Source organism: Stigmatopora argus, chromosome 5 (assembly GCF_051989625.1).
Source record: "Stigmatopora argus isolate UIUO_Sarg chromosome 5, RoL_Sarg_1.0, whole genome shotgun sequence".
Lineage (NCBI taxonomy): Eukaryota > Metazoa > Chordata > Actinopteri > Syngnathiformes > Syngnathidae > Stigmatopora > Stigmatopora argus.
The window spans coordinates 14,410,823-14,426,393 of record NC_135391.1 but is presented as its reverse complement, the minus strand read 5'-3'; the positions used below and the strand labels follow the sequence as shown (position 1 = coordinate 14,426,393).

General features: G+C 38.2%; 2 protein-coding genes across 2 annotated transcripts; both read right to left on the bottom strand.

The window, feature by feature from the left end:
- Positions 1-1,253: 1,253 nt before the first annotated feature.
- Positions 1,254-3,340, bottom strand: epgn (epithelial mitogen homolog (mouse)). The gene is made up of 5 exons (XM_077600022.1): positions 3,167-3,340; positions 2,993-3,079; positions 2,585-2,705; positions 2,321-2,482; positions 1,254-1,604 (listed from the first exon to the last, which is right to left on the bottom strand). The coding sequence occupies exons 1-5, from the start codon at positions 3,189-3,191 to the stop codon at positions 1,550-1,552; spliced, it is 450 nt and encodes a 149-aa protein (XP_077456148.1). The 5' UTR covers positions 3,192-3,340; the 3' UTR covers positions 1,254-1,549.
- Positions 3,341-3,809: 469 nt separating this feature from the next.
- Positions 3,810-14,442, bottom strand: LOC144073992 (bifunctional methylenetetrahydrofolate dehydrogenase/cyclohydrolase 2, mitochondrial-like). Its single transcript, XM_077600021.1, has 8 exons — positions 14,227-14,442; positions 12,998-13,182; positions 12,353-12,475; positions 12,059-12,211; positions 10,776-10,883; positions 6,110-6,202; positions 5,875-6,000; positions 3,810-3,957 (listed from the first exon to the last, which is right to left on the bottom strand). Exons 1-8 carry the CDS (start codon positions 14,409-14,411, stop codon positions 3,842-3,844), a joined length of 1,089 nt encoding a protein of 362 aa, XP_077456147.1. The 5' UTR covers positions 14,412-14,442; the 3' UTR covers positions 3,810-3,841.
- Positions 14,443-15,571: the final 1,129 nt, after the last annotated feature.

Below are 15,571 nucleotides of genomic sequence, written 5' to 3'. Positions count from 1 at the left end.
TGTAGATGGTGGACAAGAGTTGCTCTAAAAGGGAACTAGTTCTACTACATTGAAACCACATTAACCTTGAAGTATTACCAATTCATTGAGCTAGTACACTTTCCTATTATTATAATGGCTTTAATGTTATCTTATGGCCTTTGAAGAAGAAACATGTCCAATCCATTTTGACTGAGAAATAAATCGATTGTTCAAAACAAAATTTAATCTAATTTTAGATTTAATTGAAATAATTCAATGATATATTTCAGGGTAAAAACTAAAATAGCTAATGCTTTACACTGTATAAGTCATGTGCGTTGTTACACAATTGTTTAACTCAAAATGGATTTGAGATCAGTGATTTATTTTGTTTAGGAGGAGGGGGTAAACCAAGATTTTTTTTGTGCAATACAAAATTATTGTGTAGATTATCTTTTAATAAAGTGGTTCTATAGCTGGCAATTTGAAAAGTAATATAGGAAAAATAATACCTATAGATTGAGAACAGCAGCCGAGTGGTTAGCGCATCGGCCTCACAGTTCTGGGTTTGACCCACGGTCGAACTTCATCGGTTGTAGTTTGCATGTTCTCCGTGGACTTGTGTGGGTTTTCTCCAGGTACTCCGGTTTCTTCCTAAAACATGCAGGATAGTCTGGTTGAACACACTAAATTGCCCCTAGGTACGAGTCTGAGCATGAATGGCTGTCCATCTCCTCGTGCCATGCAATTGGCTGAACACCAATTCAGTGTGTCCCCTGCCTGGTGCATATAGTTAGCTGAGATAGGCTCCAGCACCCCTAATAAGCCTTGTGAGGATAAACGGCTCAGAAAAGGATTGGATGAAAGATTGGGAATGTGGCAAGCTGTACTGCACTGTTATCAAAGTGCCTTAATAATTTAATACCTGCCAACAATTGCAAGTTAATGTTGACAAGCATTCAGAAAATTGTAGCATTTACAACTATGCAAGGACTCAAATGTTAAACTGATATTAGCTGAATGATGAAGCATCTGGATAAAATACCATAAGAGATAAGAACATCAAATATGCTGTTGGGATGAAAATTAAAGACTGGTGGCATGTTGGAAATGTGCGACTAAAAATTTGACAGAATCAGTTAAAAAAATATATGAATGAAACTAATAAATAAAAAAATGCCAGTAATTATCAGTGGGATTGCCAATATTTATGTGGCTGATTTGTGATCATTTGCAAAGTGGTCCAACAAATGTGCTAAATTTGCTTATTAATCACAAAATAACACAGCAGGTAACATATTTATAGTACATTTATTTGGAACAACAAAAAACACACATTTTACATTTTATTTATTTATTAGAAAAAAATAAATAAATTGGATAAAAATAAATAAAACCAATAAATAGTCACATTTTCTTCTGGTTTAAAGGACAATTGCAATGGTTTTCATCATTTAGGCATTTGTGCTTACTCCAAAACATCACAGGTGTCAGTACTGTACAAATTAAAATAAATGTTGCATTTTCATTTTGCGTCGACCATGAAGTGTGGCATCAAAGATGAGGATGAAGAAAAACCAGGAGGATGTCACACTGTGACCTCACATGTTGTAGATGTGATTTGTTTGTCCTTTTTTTTAAACCTAAAATCAAAACATAAAACCATGACTTCAAGAAACAGTGTAACAGCACAAAGCAACATTTTTGAGAACAATGCCAGGATCAAAGCATCAACTTTAAATCCTTCAGCTTTTGTTTAACTAGACCATACACAGTCTATAGAAATATATATAAGATTATTGCTATAAAATTCACTTTAGAATGAGACTCAAGAGGACCACTCTGCTATTACAGGTCTCATTCATCAACTGTCAGGTTTTGACCCGAGCTATTTGAGAAGTACAGTAATCCCTCGAATATTGCGGTTAATGTAGACCAGAAATGGCCACGATAATCAAAAAATCGCAAAGTAGGGTCACCCTAACTATAACTACCCTTTTTTTTTTCGTTAGTGTTGAGTTGTAGTAGCAGGAGTGGCTTCCGCTTACGAGTTTCAGCATGGATTTTCACATTTTTATGAACTTAAATTATTTTTTTAAATAATTAATAGCACAAAAAAATCGCCAAAAAGTGAATTTGCGATAAGTGAAGTCGCGATAATTGAGGGAAGACTGTACTGTTAAAGTGACTAGCTCCATCTAGCGTTTAAGATGAGAAGTGCAACAGAATGTAGGCTGAACTCAAGCTAATGTGGTCCATATTCAATGATATTTTCACAAGTTGCAGGGATTCAAAAACTGGGCCGTGAACCATAGCCCGGACAAAATTCAAACAAAAATTCCTACACAAAGTTACTCACCTCTTCAAAACGATGCAATAAATGCCGATGACCAGGAAGAAAACGAAAATGGCTGCCCCGCAGGTGACGGAAATGAGGTGCTCGACAGTCATGTGAGGAACGTAGAACACGGAGTCCACATCTAAATCATGGCAGCGATTCCCGCTGAATCCGGATGGGCAACTACACGTGGAAGAGAGCGTGTAAGTGCATTCCAAATAATAAAATGGACACGAAAACAGAGGAACCGGGCGTGTTCGTTCAAGTGCGTGCTCGATATCTTACATGCAAGAGGGTTTGGTGCTGTCTTGGGGGTAGATGCAAATCCCATCATTTAAACAGAAATGTTGGTCTGAACTTCCACATGGCCTTTCCGCACTAAAGAGGAGAGGACCTTCTGTGTTACCTAAATAAAGAAAATATCGTATTTATTAGTGTTTTGATTTTTTGGGGGTGGTCTACAGATTCTCTGATTTCTGTAGTCTTACATGAAACCAGATGATTAGCTTAGTAATAAATGAAAATGGGATATTTCCCGTTACGAGGCCATTGACTGCGTCGACGTCCAATCCGTTTTGTCTGGGAGGGGCGAATAAATGAACATTCTAGCTCCTCCCTGTCAAAATGAATTGGACGTCTACTGCTGTCAATGGCACTGAAACATGAGAGCTCCAAATTTATATCAAATCTTACTGCTTTGAAGTGGAGTGAAATTTATTGTCGTTTGCGCCGACTGTCTCGATGGAGCGACTAAGAGGAGGAAAACAGCTGAGAGGACACCTGAGGTTGGGGGAAAAAATAGGGTTTTATCTTTACACCACAACAATATTTGAAATGAATATTTCATGAATCGACTAATAAACTCACCCGTTTTGAGACTCTGCGTGAACATCTCTGCTTGTCAAAATTCTCGCTTCTGTGTGGTGCCACGAAACATCCTCTGAACTTTATATAGCGAAAGCTTCCCGCCGCGGGGATTTTTTTTATCGCCACCCCTCAATGAAACTAAGGTTCCCGCAGGGAAGCCGAAGAACTTCCTCTTGCCCCCGCAAAATAAATTGCATCATTCTTCCTCTAATCTCATGTATTTGCACATGCACGGGCAAGTTCTGAGATAAGTGACATGAAACTCCTTTTTTTTTTTTTGGAGTATCTGAAGCAGGGTTTATTCATTTTCACTTTCCCGAAAAAGGCGGGATGTAAACCAAATGTCCTCGGTAGAAAATATATGAAATCTTGTATACAAATAAATTAGGAACAAAAAAGGAGCAATGGTATAAACATCTCAAGTAAGCAGGTATGGAGTTTGGATGGTTTTAGAGCTTTTCATGTTTGTAGACTATAGGCACCAAGTTACTTCTGGGTTGCGGAAAGTCCTCGATGACCCTTGGTTTGAAATAACGATGACAAAAACTTCAATTAATCAAAAGGCTCATAAATGTCGGAACTGTAACATGTAAGAGTCGTGGCGTCATCGGTGACGGCTACAATTTTGCCACCAGGAAGTGCGTGTGAAAAGTAGTGTTTTACGTGTGTGTTGTGTTAATGCATCAGTGCATTTCTGGCAGCGGTTACAGTGTTTTTCATCAACATAGCCACCGTCATTGGACCCACGCCACCGGGGACAGGAGTGATGAAGCTGGCCTTCTCTTTAACTCCTGCGACAAAAAAAAACAAAGCAAAACACATTGATAGAATTAAAACATCTTACTCGTGAAATCATGCATATTACAGTAATACCTCGACATACGAGCATTTTGAGATGCGAGTAAAATATCGGGCAGATACTTATCTTGAGATACGAGACAAATTTTGATATACGAGCATACAGCGGACGCGAGAGGCTCCTCATAAGAACATCATGGGCAGTGTCTTTCTGGTCGCAACTCCCTCGTGTAATGTCTTTACGAGGGTACTCGGACGTTTCGTCGAAAGACATTTGGTCCCCGGACGTTTGGTCGACCGGACGATTGGTAGAACGGACGTTTGGTAGAATGGACGTTTGGTAGAACGGACGTTTGGTCGCCAGGTTGTTACTGTTGAAACCAGCTCTCAAAATTCTAATCATGAGAGAGAGAGTGAGTTTAATATCTAAATATCTAACATCAAAATATCAACAGTAAACTCTGTCATAATTTGACAGCGAGCGAACCCGGCGACCAAACGTCCGTTCTATCAAACGTCCGTTCTACCAAACGTCCGTTCTACCAAACGTCCGTTCTACCAAACGTCCGTTCGACCAAACGTCCGGTCGACCAAACGTCCGGTCGACCAAACGTCCGGTCGACCAAACGTCCGGGGACCAAACGTCCGGGGACCAAACGTCTTTCAATGAAACGTCCGGTCACACTTTACGAGCACTGGGCGGAGCGTTGCATTTTTTTCAGTGTTTTTTTCCCCCATTAGTCACTGCGAATGGCAGACCGATCGCTAATACGAGTTATATATACTACTTATTGTTGGCAAGTGGTCGTGCGTTATCCTAATGTGAGGACCCGCCCCCACTGTATCTAACATTCATAAGAGTAAAGCTGCATTCAGTTCAGATGAATGGATTCTCATAAAAAGTCAATGTTATGACACGTGGCCTCGCGTTGCGTGAATTTTTGCGAGGCAGAGAAAATTGATCTTTCTGCCACAGATTTCAGCAGCCAATCATATATGTTTTTTTTTTCACATCACGTAACTTCATTGGCCGAAGATGGAACCTTCCTTAACACCTAGTCAATAAAAGTCAGAGGAAAAAATAAGATTAGGAAAAAAGTCAAAATATTAGATTTGAGTCCCAATATTATGAGAATGAAGTCATACATTATAATAAGTCATACAATATGATTAAGTCATACACTATAATATTACAGGAAGAAAATTGTAATATTACAAGATTAAACTTGTTTTGTGGCTCATTTTTACATTACGTGAATCGGATGTTGTTCAGTTTCACTTTAGCAACGCAAGGTCTGCATCAAGACAAAATGACTAATACTAAGAAACTGAACTGAAATTAGGAGAAAAATATGTTAAATGATTACAAAATTCAAGTTGTTCCATTACTTCTTTTTTACCTTATATGAATAGGAAGTTTTCTGGGTCACGGGAACTTCAATTTTTGGCGACGTTAAGGTCGGTGTGAACAAAAAATACCATTTGGCGACGTAGTGCTGCATTGTCTTGTGACAAATTGAAAGTAGCATAAAAAGAGCAGATGTGAATAAATACATGGTATTGAAACTGAATCTGTTTTTTTAAAGGAATACAAAATGGATTAAAAGTAATCACCTTACAATGCTACATTGCATAATGACCACATTTTGACTCTTGGACTGATTTTTTTATTTTTTTTTTTTTAAATATCACTACATCCTATGGAAATATGTCATGTATACTACATTTAAATTGAACCAATTTGCTGCCATTGAAGGTGAAAGAGGTCCAATTCATTAGAACTGGGAGATCTGATCGTGATCATTCGATGTCACTGTCAATTGCAATGAAACAATCAATTCTTGCTTTATCCCTTTCTTTCACTGTCATGCAAGTGTGCTATTGAGTATAAACTCCAACCAAGTATTTACCTTCAAAATCCACATCTCCAATGAGCTTCACCTTTCCCGTTTTGGGGTCCACAATACGGTTGATGCCCACGTCAATGACTGCAGCGCTCTCTTTTACCATATCTGCCGTTATCAGACCGGGAACACCTAAACACCACGGTGAATAAGCACCAAGTCACCTAACAACCAGACTATTTTCCTCAGATTGAACACCAGAGAGCAACCATTATGTCAAAAAAAGTTAAGTTCTGGTTACCTGCAGCGGCAATAATAATATCCGCCAAAATGGTTAGCTCTTTCAGCTGCTCCCTCGGTGTACATCTGTGAGCGATGGTCACCGTGGCGTCACCTGAAATCAAATCAAATTGCAAAACTAAATTATCACCAAAAAATAGTGCCTTGAAATTAGTGGTGGAATGAAGTGTTTGTCGTGATATGCCACCAAAATGACGTCATCGGGAAATATATAAAATAACAACGTGCGGATTGCCGTAATATGTACTTTTTGAGAGCTATTTTCTAACCGCTAGTCGCCCTTCTCTAGCCACCATAAAAACTGAGCGCTTGATAGATTTTCAATTAGTTGGCGTCTTTCTCCTGTGAATTTAAATGAAAACTATATTACTAGTAGTGCATTCAATGAGCTATGTAACCAAGCCATGACAGCAAATAAATAACATTGGAGTATGCAGTAATTTAGTATTTAAAAAAAAACCAGTCTATTTTATAAATAAGTAAAATTTATGGTGTGGTATCGTAACTCCTGATACCACACAATTGGGACTGTAGGAATTATTAGCTATAAACACTACTTGAAATACAGGTCTAATGAATTCTGTGACTATTGTAACTCAAACTGTCCTTATTAAATGGAATGGAAATGCAATTTTATCGTACACATACATTGTGAAAGATGAATCCCCACTAGAAATAAAACTGCTATAATCCACACAGAATTGCAAAAGTACAAATTCTTAGCTGCAATAGTTAAGTTGAACTTTGAATGTACATTTATGGCAATGCACTTTCATCTAATTTCCTAAATAATGTTTACTTCTAAACACTGACATTTGCCCTAAGCATCGAATTTAACAAGACTGTAAAGTTAGAAGAAGAAAAAAAGTCTCGATGACGTCATGTCTTAACCGCAGAGAACTGCCTGTGCTTATGTGGTTGGGATAAAAAGCCCATATATATATATATTTTTTTTTAAACACATTTTAGCAGTTAGTCTTTGTATGGACACACCAGTATTGACACTCTTTTGATACTGAAGTACAGCAAATGTGAAATGCGTCAAGACTAACTGTAGTAATAAACTACAAGGTTGCATTTAATTCCAAACCCCACAGATTTACTGTTATAGCTTCAACCATTCTCAATTAAAATCAAATTTTGCAACTACCAGTCGTAATAAAAAAAACGTGACTTCTGTGGCTATATCAGTGGACATTGAAAACAAGTAAAAACTTTTTTTTAAATCAAGGACGTATTTGTGGATCTGGAAAACACATGAATCGTATATAAATTTAAATAAATAACTTTGAGACGACTGTCCTTATACTTTTTCTTGACTAGATGGATTGAAATAGGGAACGCAATAACAGGTTTGGTTATTGGCTCAAAAAATATATTTAAAAAAAGGTTCCTCTTGCTGTATTAGTACTCCCAAAATGGTAAATTCCAAGGTTTTCATGTAAAATGATTACAACTGACTGTCAAATGTTACAATTTTTTTAAATGGCTTGCATATTACTCACAGGTGCAAGTGATTCAAGTGCACAACCAGAACACGACACGAATTGAATAAAGAGGGAAAGTTATGGAGGAAAACGCTTAACTTCAAACAAGCACGTATTCATCTTGTCTGTCATCGTCATTCTCAAAGCACTGATTGGTCCAAATAAACACAGCTCAAGAAAGGTTTACACAATGATACCTATGAAAGACAGTATGTGCCATTCACTCATAGCTAAGCAGTGACCGGAGCCTTGGATGAAAGTATCATCCTGCAAGGCAAGATTTTAGATCTAGATAGGAATGTTACAGAAGAAAAGGCAAGTCAGAACACCTCAGTACAACCACATCACATACCTCTCTGTACGTTTGTGTCGACGTGTCAGCGTCAAGCTATCAAAGAACTTTATGCACATTGTTGTATTAAGATCAGATAAGATAATTGTTTTTTTCATTCATTATTTAACTATTCCACAATTACTTTGTAATCGACTAATTGGTTCATATTGCCCAAGTCGGGAATGGACATTTTAGCTGGAAATACGCAATGAAAATAAATATTACACCATTTCAGTTGCAGGAGTCAAAAAATGTTTTTTATTGATTTTATACAATTTTGGTCGCTGATTTGAAATATGCCATCAGGTTTTTTCTGAATGCTTTAGATTTTGTGCAATTTGTATTTCTTATAGCTCCACAAAGTGAGGAACGACCTGGCATCGAACGTTTGAACATAGTTATATACATTTGTGGTTAACACTAGGTTGTCATAATTGTTTGATATTTATAAATTAGAACCCCTTCTTGGTTTACATTTTTGGTTTCAACTATGCAGAGGCAAACCGTTACATGAATTATTTTTATTGCAGTTTCAATAGTTATGGATCTGAGTGGGTCTTGATCACTTTTTTAATACTCGTTGACAAAGTTCATGCTTATAAAAGCACTTGAATCATTTTTTTTGGTCGACTACTGTAATAAATCTACATTCATATATGAAATTAACCTTTTAAGGGGCTCAAACAACAGAATTTGAACATTTTTTATTGATTAGATTACATTTTAGTTAAACAGTATCCAAACAAATAATAGTTTGTCATCAAAATATGTCAACAAATCTGGAGAAGCTAGCGTGAGATAAGATCAAAAGTAAGTTAGCACACACTTCAGGGCGCATTTCACTTCTCTTTTCATGTACTGCAGTTCTGTATATACTGCAGGAGTTGTACTGCATCTGTGTGGGGTTTCGGTTCCAATCGAATTTCAATGACTTTTACACATCGTCAAAATAAACAGATTTCCAAAATAAATCAAGCTGTCAGTTGCATCTTTAGGAAGGTAAGTTACGTCGACAACCCAAAGGAATGCGTAGCAAAGACGACGTTAATACGTTGTGTTTGGGTAAACGTGGCAAATTTTGTTTCTTCATCTTCAAACGATAATTCCAGAGAAGCATTTCCAAATCTGCTCAGAACTTCCTGCAACCTTATAAGGTCCTTGCCTTAGCTGTTGGAGCCCCCCCTCGCACTCTAGACACACTCCCCGATGTTTCTTTCTGGTTTGTTAGGACAAGTGGGAATGCTTTATTGAAGAAATATGTCCAGTGTTGCAATGTTAATGTGGATGATTAATTGCGGTGAATTACACAATAGACATTCTGATTGAATTAAAAGTTGACAAATAGGATTCATTGTTGTTCATTGACTACAATGTCAGATTATGCACCAAAAGAGCCAATACTACTACACTTTTCTTTTGCATTGTTCGCCCCTATCTCCCATCGAAAGAGCGAATAACGGCTGCTAACCCTCACAGGCAAAATAGATTGGACGTCTAGCACCGTCAATGGCACTAAAACATGAGCGCTCAGGGCCAATTTTCCCAGTTCATGCGAATTGGACATCTATCGTTATATATCGCCTAGTGCAAAGGTGTCAGACTCGGGTTAGTTCGCGTGCCGCATTAACGTCAACTCGATTTCATGTGGGCCGGAACATTTTAGAAAAAAATATTTTTTTTTTTTTTAAATAAATGGATTAAAAGAACTGGATTAAAAGCCCTAAATATTCCGTTTGTTTGGATCTAAAACAACGTTTATTTGAGCTTTTTTTTTCTTAGTAAGGGAAAATTTAATCATTTGTTTTTCATTGCGATAGGAAGCCATTTTTCTTTTATGTTCCATATTAAAGTGGAAAACAGATAATATTTTTATATATTTTTAGACTTTACAAAATGATTTTTGAACTAAAAACACAAAGAAAAAAATGGATTAAAAATTTTAATTATTGATTTAAAAGGGGGAAAATCAGGAAATTTAATATACATCTATTTCTAACATTTTAATTTGATCCTAAAACAGAAAGTCGCCACTGATGATTTACTTTCCCAGGCCACACAAAATGATGCGGCGGGCCAGATTTGGCCCCCGGGCCGCCACTTTGACACCTGTGGCCTAGTGGTTAGCGAGTCAGCCTCGCAGTTATTAAGTCGAGAGTTCAATCCCAGGTGCGTCACAACCTTCCTGTGTGGAGTTTTCATGTATTCCTCGGACTTATGTGGGTTTTCTCTGGGTACACCGGTTTCCTCCCACATCCCCAAAACATGCATGATAGGCTTCTTGGACACTCTAAATTTCCCTTACGTATGAGTTTCAGCGTGAATAGTTATCTATCTCCTTGTGCCCTGCGATTGGCTGGCAACCAAATCATGGTGTCCCCTTCCTGGTGCCAATACTTTCCTGGAATAGGCTCCAGCACCCCCCACGACGGTTGTGGGGATAAACAGTACGGAAAATGAATGAACACATACTGTTAAAAGTCTCAAAAAAGAGGATTTGAACAACAACTATCAAATTGTATGCAACTTTATAATAGATTAGTTGATTAATCTTGAAAGCTCGAATGTAAATTCGACCCAAACTTCAAATTACTCTTTAACCCAAGCCTTGCGTAAGCGTGGATTGGCATGGCACCAAAATGCCCAGTAAGACTGGAAACCTCATTGAATGATGTCAAACAGGAATATCCTTCTTCCTTGTAAAACCCTTTGTTGCCACCATGGCAAGTGTTACGGAAAATGTTGACATCGTATTTTAGAAATTATCCAATGACCTCAAACGGATTAAATGCCTATCAAGGCCATTGGCACTAAAACATAATCACTTTTTTATCTCCTCAGTAACTCACCGCCAGGGCGCTCATGGTTACGATCAGTATGCAGCAACATGGCAATGGGCATCCCGACATTTTTGGAGCGTCCAGCAACCAGAACATTCTTCCCCACTGTCTCAATACCTGCGTGTCACATTTTCAAGGAGAAATAGTTGAAGTGAATTATGCCCGGAACCTCAAGGATAGAAGAAAACGTCTAACTGAAACAATTTCAATTACATTCTCAGCGCCTTTATTGTTCCTCTCAAGGTTGAACAACGAGATGCACACCAAATAATGAAGCCAATGTTGAAATGTGCATATTTTACATCCAGAAAACGTTTATTCATCAGATGTTTTAAAGAAACAAATGCTTTACTTCAACCCTTGGATAAAGATAAAATTAACTGACTCATAATTTTTTATTTTTACTTTCTCTGTGAAAACTATACATCAGTTCACATGAATCAAGATTTTTTTTTTTAAATGATTTATGAAATGTGCCAAGCTTTTATTAAAATTTTTGTTGCTAAGGTTCATTCATCACTGCTTGTAGGTTTTATTCTTATTATATCTTAAACATATTTTATGGGGGCTTTTATTGATTGACTGCCAATAACAGCAATAGACGTCCAAATAAATTTGAAATGGAGAATTGCTAAAGAAACATGAGAAAAGATTCCTGTAGTTTTTATTTGCGTTTATTTTCTTTTAGTATGGAAAAACATACTCTAAATTGTATTTTGTTTGTTTGTTTTTATTATTCTTTATTATTGTATATATATATATATATATATATATATATATATATATATATATATATATATATATATATATATATATATATATATATATATATTCCAATTTTTGTAGTTGTGAATGGAAGCAGATGATTATATCTGTATCAAAATAATTGTTTACAGCAGCCACAACAGAGAAGAATACATTTTAGGTTGAAAGTGCAGTTTCAAGTTCCTCTCATGAAAAATTGCACATTTGTATATCTTACGCTAATTAAACATTTAAACGAAAATGTTTTTCAAAGCACTTATATCCACGCAAAAGATAATATTTTAAACTATAAATACCACGTCGTGTCTAAAATGGTTTGGGGAGGTGATAAAAAATGTGAAAAATTGAAAGTTATTTCATTACGAGAAAAGAAAAACAATTCAACGCTTCGGCATTGATTGCAAGGCGCCATCTAGTGGACGTGTTATGTACACTGGCAAAAGTCAATAGTTCTTTTGAGGCCAGTTTGGCAGTTTGTCTACTTTAATTACTGGCTTTGAAAAACAGAGTTAAAGAAGAGCATTAACCTGATCTTTTGATGATCTCCCAAACAGCTGCAGGCGTGGCAGGCACCATGGATCTCTGGTCAAGACACAGCTTGCCAATATTCACAATATGGAAGCCGTCCACGTCCTTCTCTGGTGCGATGGCGTTACACACGGCTCTTTCATTAATGTGCTCTAAAAATAATAGAAACATATCTATAATGATGCGAATGGCCGTGACATTTCATTTAAGCTGAAACCAAACATGATCATGCAGTCTCAGCTAAAAAAGGAACACAAATGATGAGATCCAAGTGAGCAGACGTCTGTGTTTACCAGGAAGTGGCAGCTGCACCAACAGTCCGCTGACCCGCCAGTCTCTATTCATCTTGTCTATTAGATCAAGCAACTCCTCCTGAGAGACCGATGTAGGCCGCAACACAGTGTCACTAGATATACCTGTCAAAAAAATGTGTCAACTTTTCAACAGGATTACTTGGCTCCTAATAAATGAGCATCAATTCAGTAAACCCTAACGTGCTCATATCCAGAATGTATTTTATCTGTAGAAATCACGTTAACTACTTATTTATTGATTATTTGTGTGTACTTCACGGTGAAGATATAAATCTCATTTACGTGTATAATGACAATAAGGGCATTCAATACAATTCAATTCAATTAACTATCAGTGTTCAGCATTCGCTTTAAAGGTATCTGGCGCCGTTTAGTGTTGTGAATGGGTACAATGTCTAGACTCCGATTTTAAGACGCCGGAAACTTTTTCAATGCAAAAAAAACATCGTCTTATATTCGGGCCAAGACGGTATTTAGATACAAGCATTGTAACAATCCTATCGTGAAAAATTTGCAAGGTCAAGTGGTCGTATCATGAGGGTCCATTGCATTTTTAAAGCATATCACATTTCAATGTGTTTTTGTTTTCCCTAATGCAGTGTTTGGAGAGGTAGGACTTCAAACCTAAAGTGCTAGCAGCACGGGTTTTGTTCCTAACGTAGGTTTTGCTGGCTGGGTCGTCCCCCACGAAGACCACTCCAAGGTGAGGTCGCATGTTGCCCTGAGCGACGAGCTCCTCCACATCACGTTGTATCTCTCTATTGAGCTGACGAGCTAAAGCCGCCCCAGAAAGCACCACAGCAGCATGCCTGGACAGAAATTAAATTGTTAGGAGAGGTGTAAATCACCTATTATGTGACAGTTCAGTCTTCATTTATTGGACAATGATACAAACTTAACCAATCATTACATTTGACTGACTTATTACAATATCATGTGCACGTTTACCAGTCAGTTACATTACATCTAAAGCTCAGGTTACAAAATCCGTCTACTTGTGCCCTGCGATCGGCTAACCACCGATTCAGGGTGTCCCGAAGTCAGCTGGTATGGGCTCCAGCACCCCTTGCGACCCTTGTGAGGATAACGCAATTCAGAAGAAGAATGAATGAACAATACATGATAAAAATAGAAGAATAACTACACGACTAAAGGCATTATGGGTTGAGGTAAATCAATGCTTACAATAAGGACGGCCCGGCCGATGAGTGGTTAGCGAGTCGGCCTCACGGTGGGAGACTTGGGTTCAAATCCAGGTCGGTCCACCTGTGTGGAGTTTGCATGTGCCTGCGTGGGTTTTCTCCGGGTACTCCGGTTTCCTCCCACATCCCAAAGACGTGCTTTGTAGGCTGATCAAACACTCTAAATTGCTCCTAGGTATGAGTGTGACTATGAATGGCTGTCCGTCTCCTCGTGCCCTGCGATTGGCTGCCCACTAATTCAGGGTGTCCCCCACCTCTGGCCCAAAATCAGCTGGGATAGGCTCCAGCACCCCCCGCGACCCTAGTGAGGGTAAAACGGTTCAGAAAATGAGATGAGATAACATAATGCATAATGAAGACTTGACCTAGCCGTGGCTAGCCTGCAGTGTTTAATGGTGACCGAAAAGGAACGACAGTATTTGTCAGGATTATTAGTTTCACATTATTATATATTTGCTTGCAATGAAGAATATGCACCTTTAACGCTTTCAACCACTATTCCTCACGCGACTGTCTGTTCTTATTAAATGTTTGCTTGTCAAAAAAAGGTTTATGAAAGCCGCCCACTAAAGAAGCAAAGCACCTGCAATGTCCGCGGTGAAGCCGCGTGTCCAACCCCCATTTCGATGATAAAAAAGCCGTCACACACACCTCGCGGCCGACTGATGGAGATGTCTCCGTTGACTGTCCAATTTTCGGTATATCCGCATCCTGCTTCGCCCAGAGCGGCGGGGGTCGGCCAACCTGCTCCATAACGTCCAGTAGGAACGTAGCGGTGAAACAGAAGCCGCCATGTTTTTGAGCGTGAGCGCGAGTGTGCGCGTGACTGTTGTCATGGTGATACAGTAGCGGAAGCTAATGCTTGCGTGTGGCCTCATGCTACCTCGTTGAATGCAGTTCCGGAAACACACTACTCTTTTAAGTAGGATTTCATGGAAGTACTAAAGGTAATTTAAGTATCACATGCGTAATAATAAGTCAAATTTTCTGGCCATGATTAACCATTAAGATTTGTTTGAATTACAAAAACAGCGTTGATTCGAGATTATGTCAAGAATACATTGTTTATTTTATCTTATGTTATTGTTTAGATTTTTATGGTGTATTATACAACATTAAATGTTTATATAATTTATCCTAATGATTATATAAATAATCATCATAAGAGAGGAACGGAAAATGTTCAATTTGCAATTTATTGGTATCAAAATATTTTTTTTCCTTGAATTAATGCCACTGAAGGTACAAAATTCAAAATTTTTCACTTTATTTATTCATATGTATTCAATCAATGGCTGACGGCGATAGACTGCATTTTGACTGGGAGGACTTGCCACAATTTTTTGATTGTCAGATCCTTCGTTTGCTTGCCAGACCCAGTCAAATTGGATTCAACGTCACTCAATGGTTCCCAGATGAAATGAATTTCATCTGTTATAACTGTCAAGGGCAGTAAATGAATTAGAGGGGAAGGGGTTAGTGCATCGGCTTCACACTTTTGGGGTTGAGGGTTCGATCCCAGGTTGGTCCTCACTGTGGAGAGTTTGGATTTTCTCATTGGGCTTGTGTGTTTTCTCTCAGTGGTGTGCCGTCAGGGCCTTTAAGGCCTCCTCTGCTGGCCTAAGAAATATCTGAATCACAGACTGATGTTATATATTTTGTCCATGAATACTTATTAAATAATTCCAAATTGTCTGTCAGCTTCCTTTCATTTGCATTGAGGGTTGGATTGATTCCGATAGCTGAAGGCGCGATTAGAAAATGCACGGACCGCCACTGTTTTCTCCAGATACTCCAGTTTCCTCCCACATCCCCAAAACATGCATGGTAGTCTTGTTGAACAGTCTAAATCAGGGGTGGCCAAGCCTGTTTCCATATCTCCCTCCTCTAGCACACCTGAATCAAATGATCAACTCACCAGCAAGCTGTCCAGAAGCTTGATTAGTATTTGATTCAGGTGTGTTGGTGGAGGGAGATATGGAAAACAAACCGGATA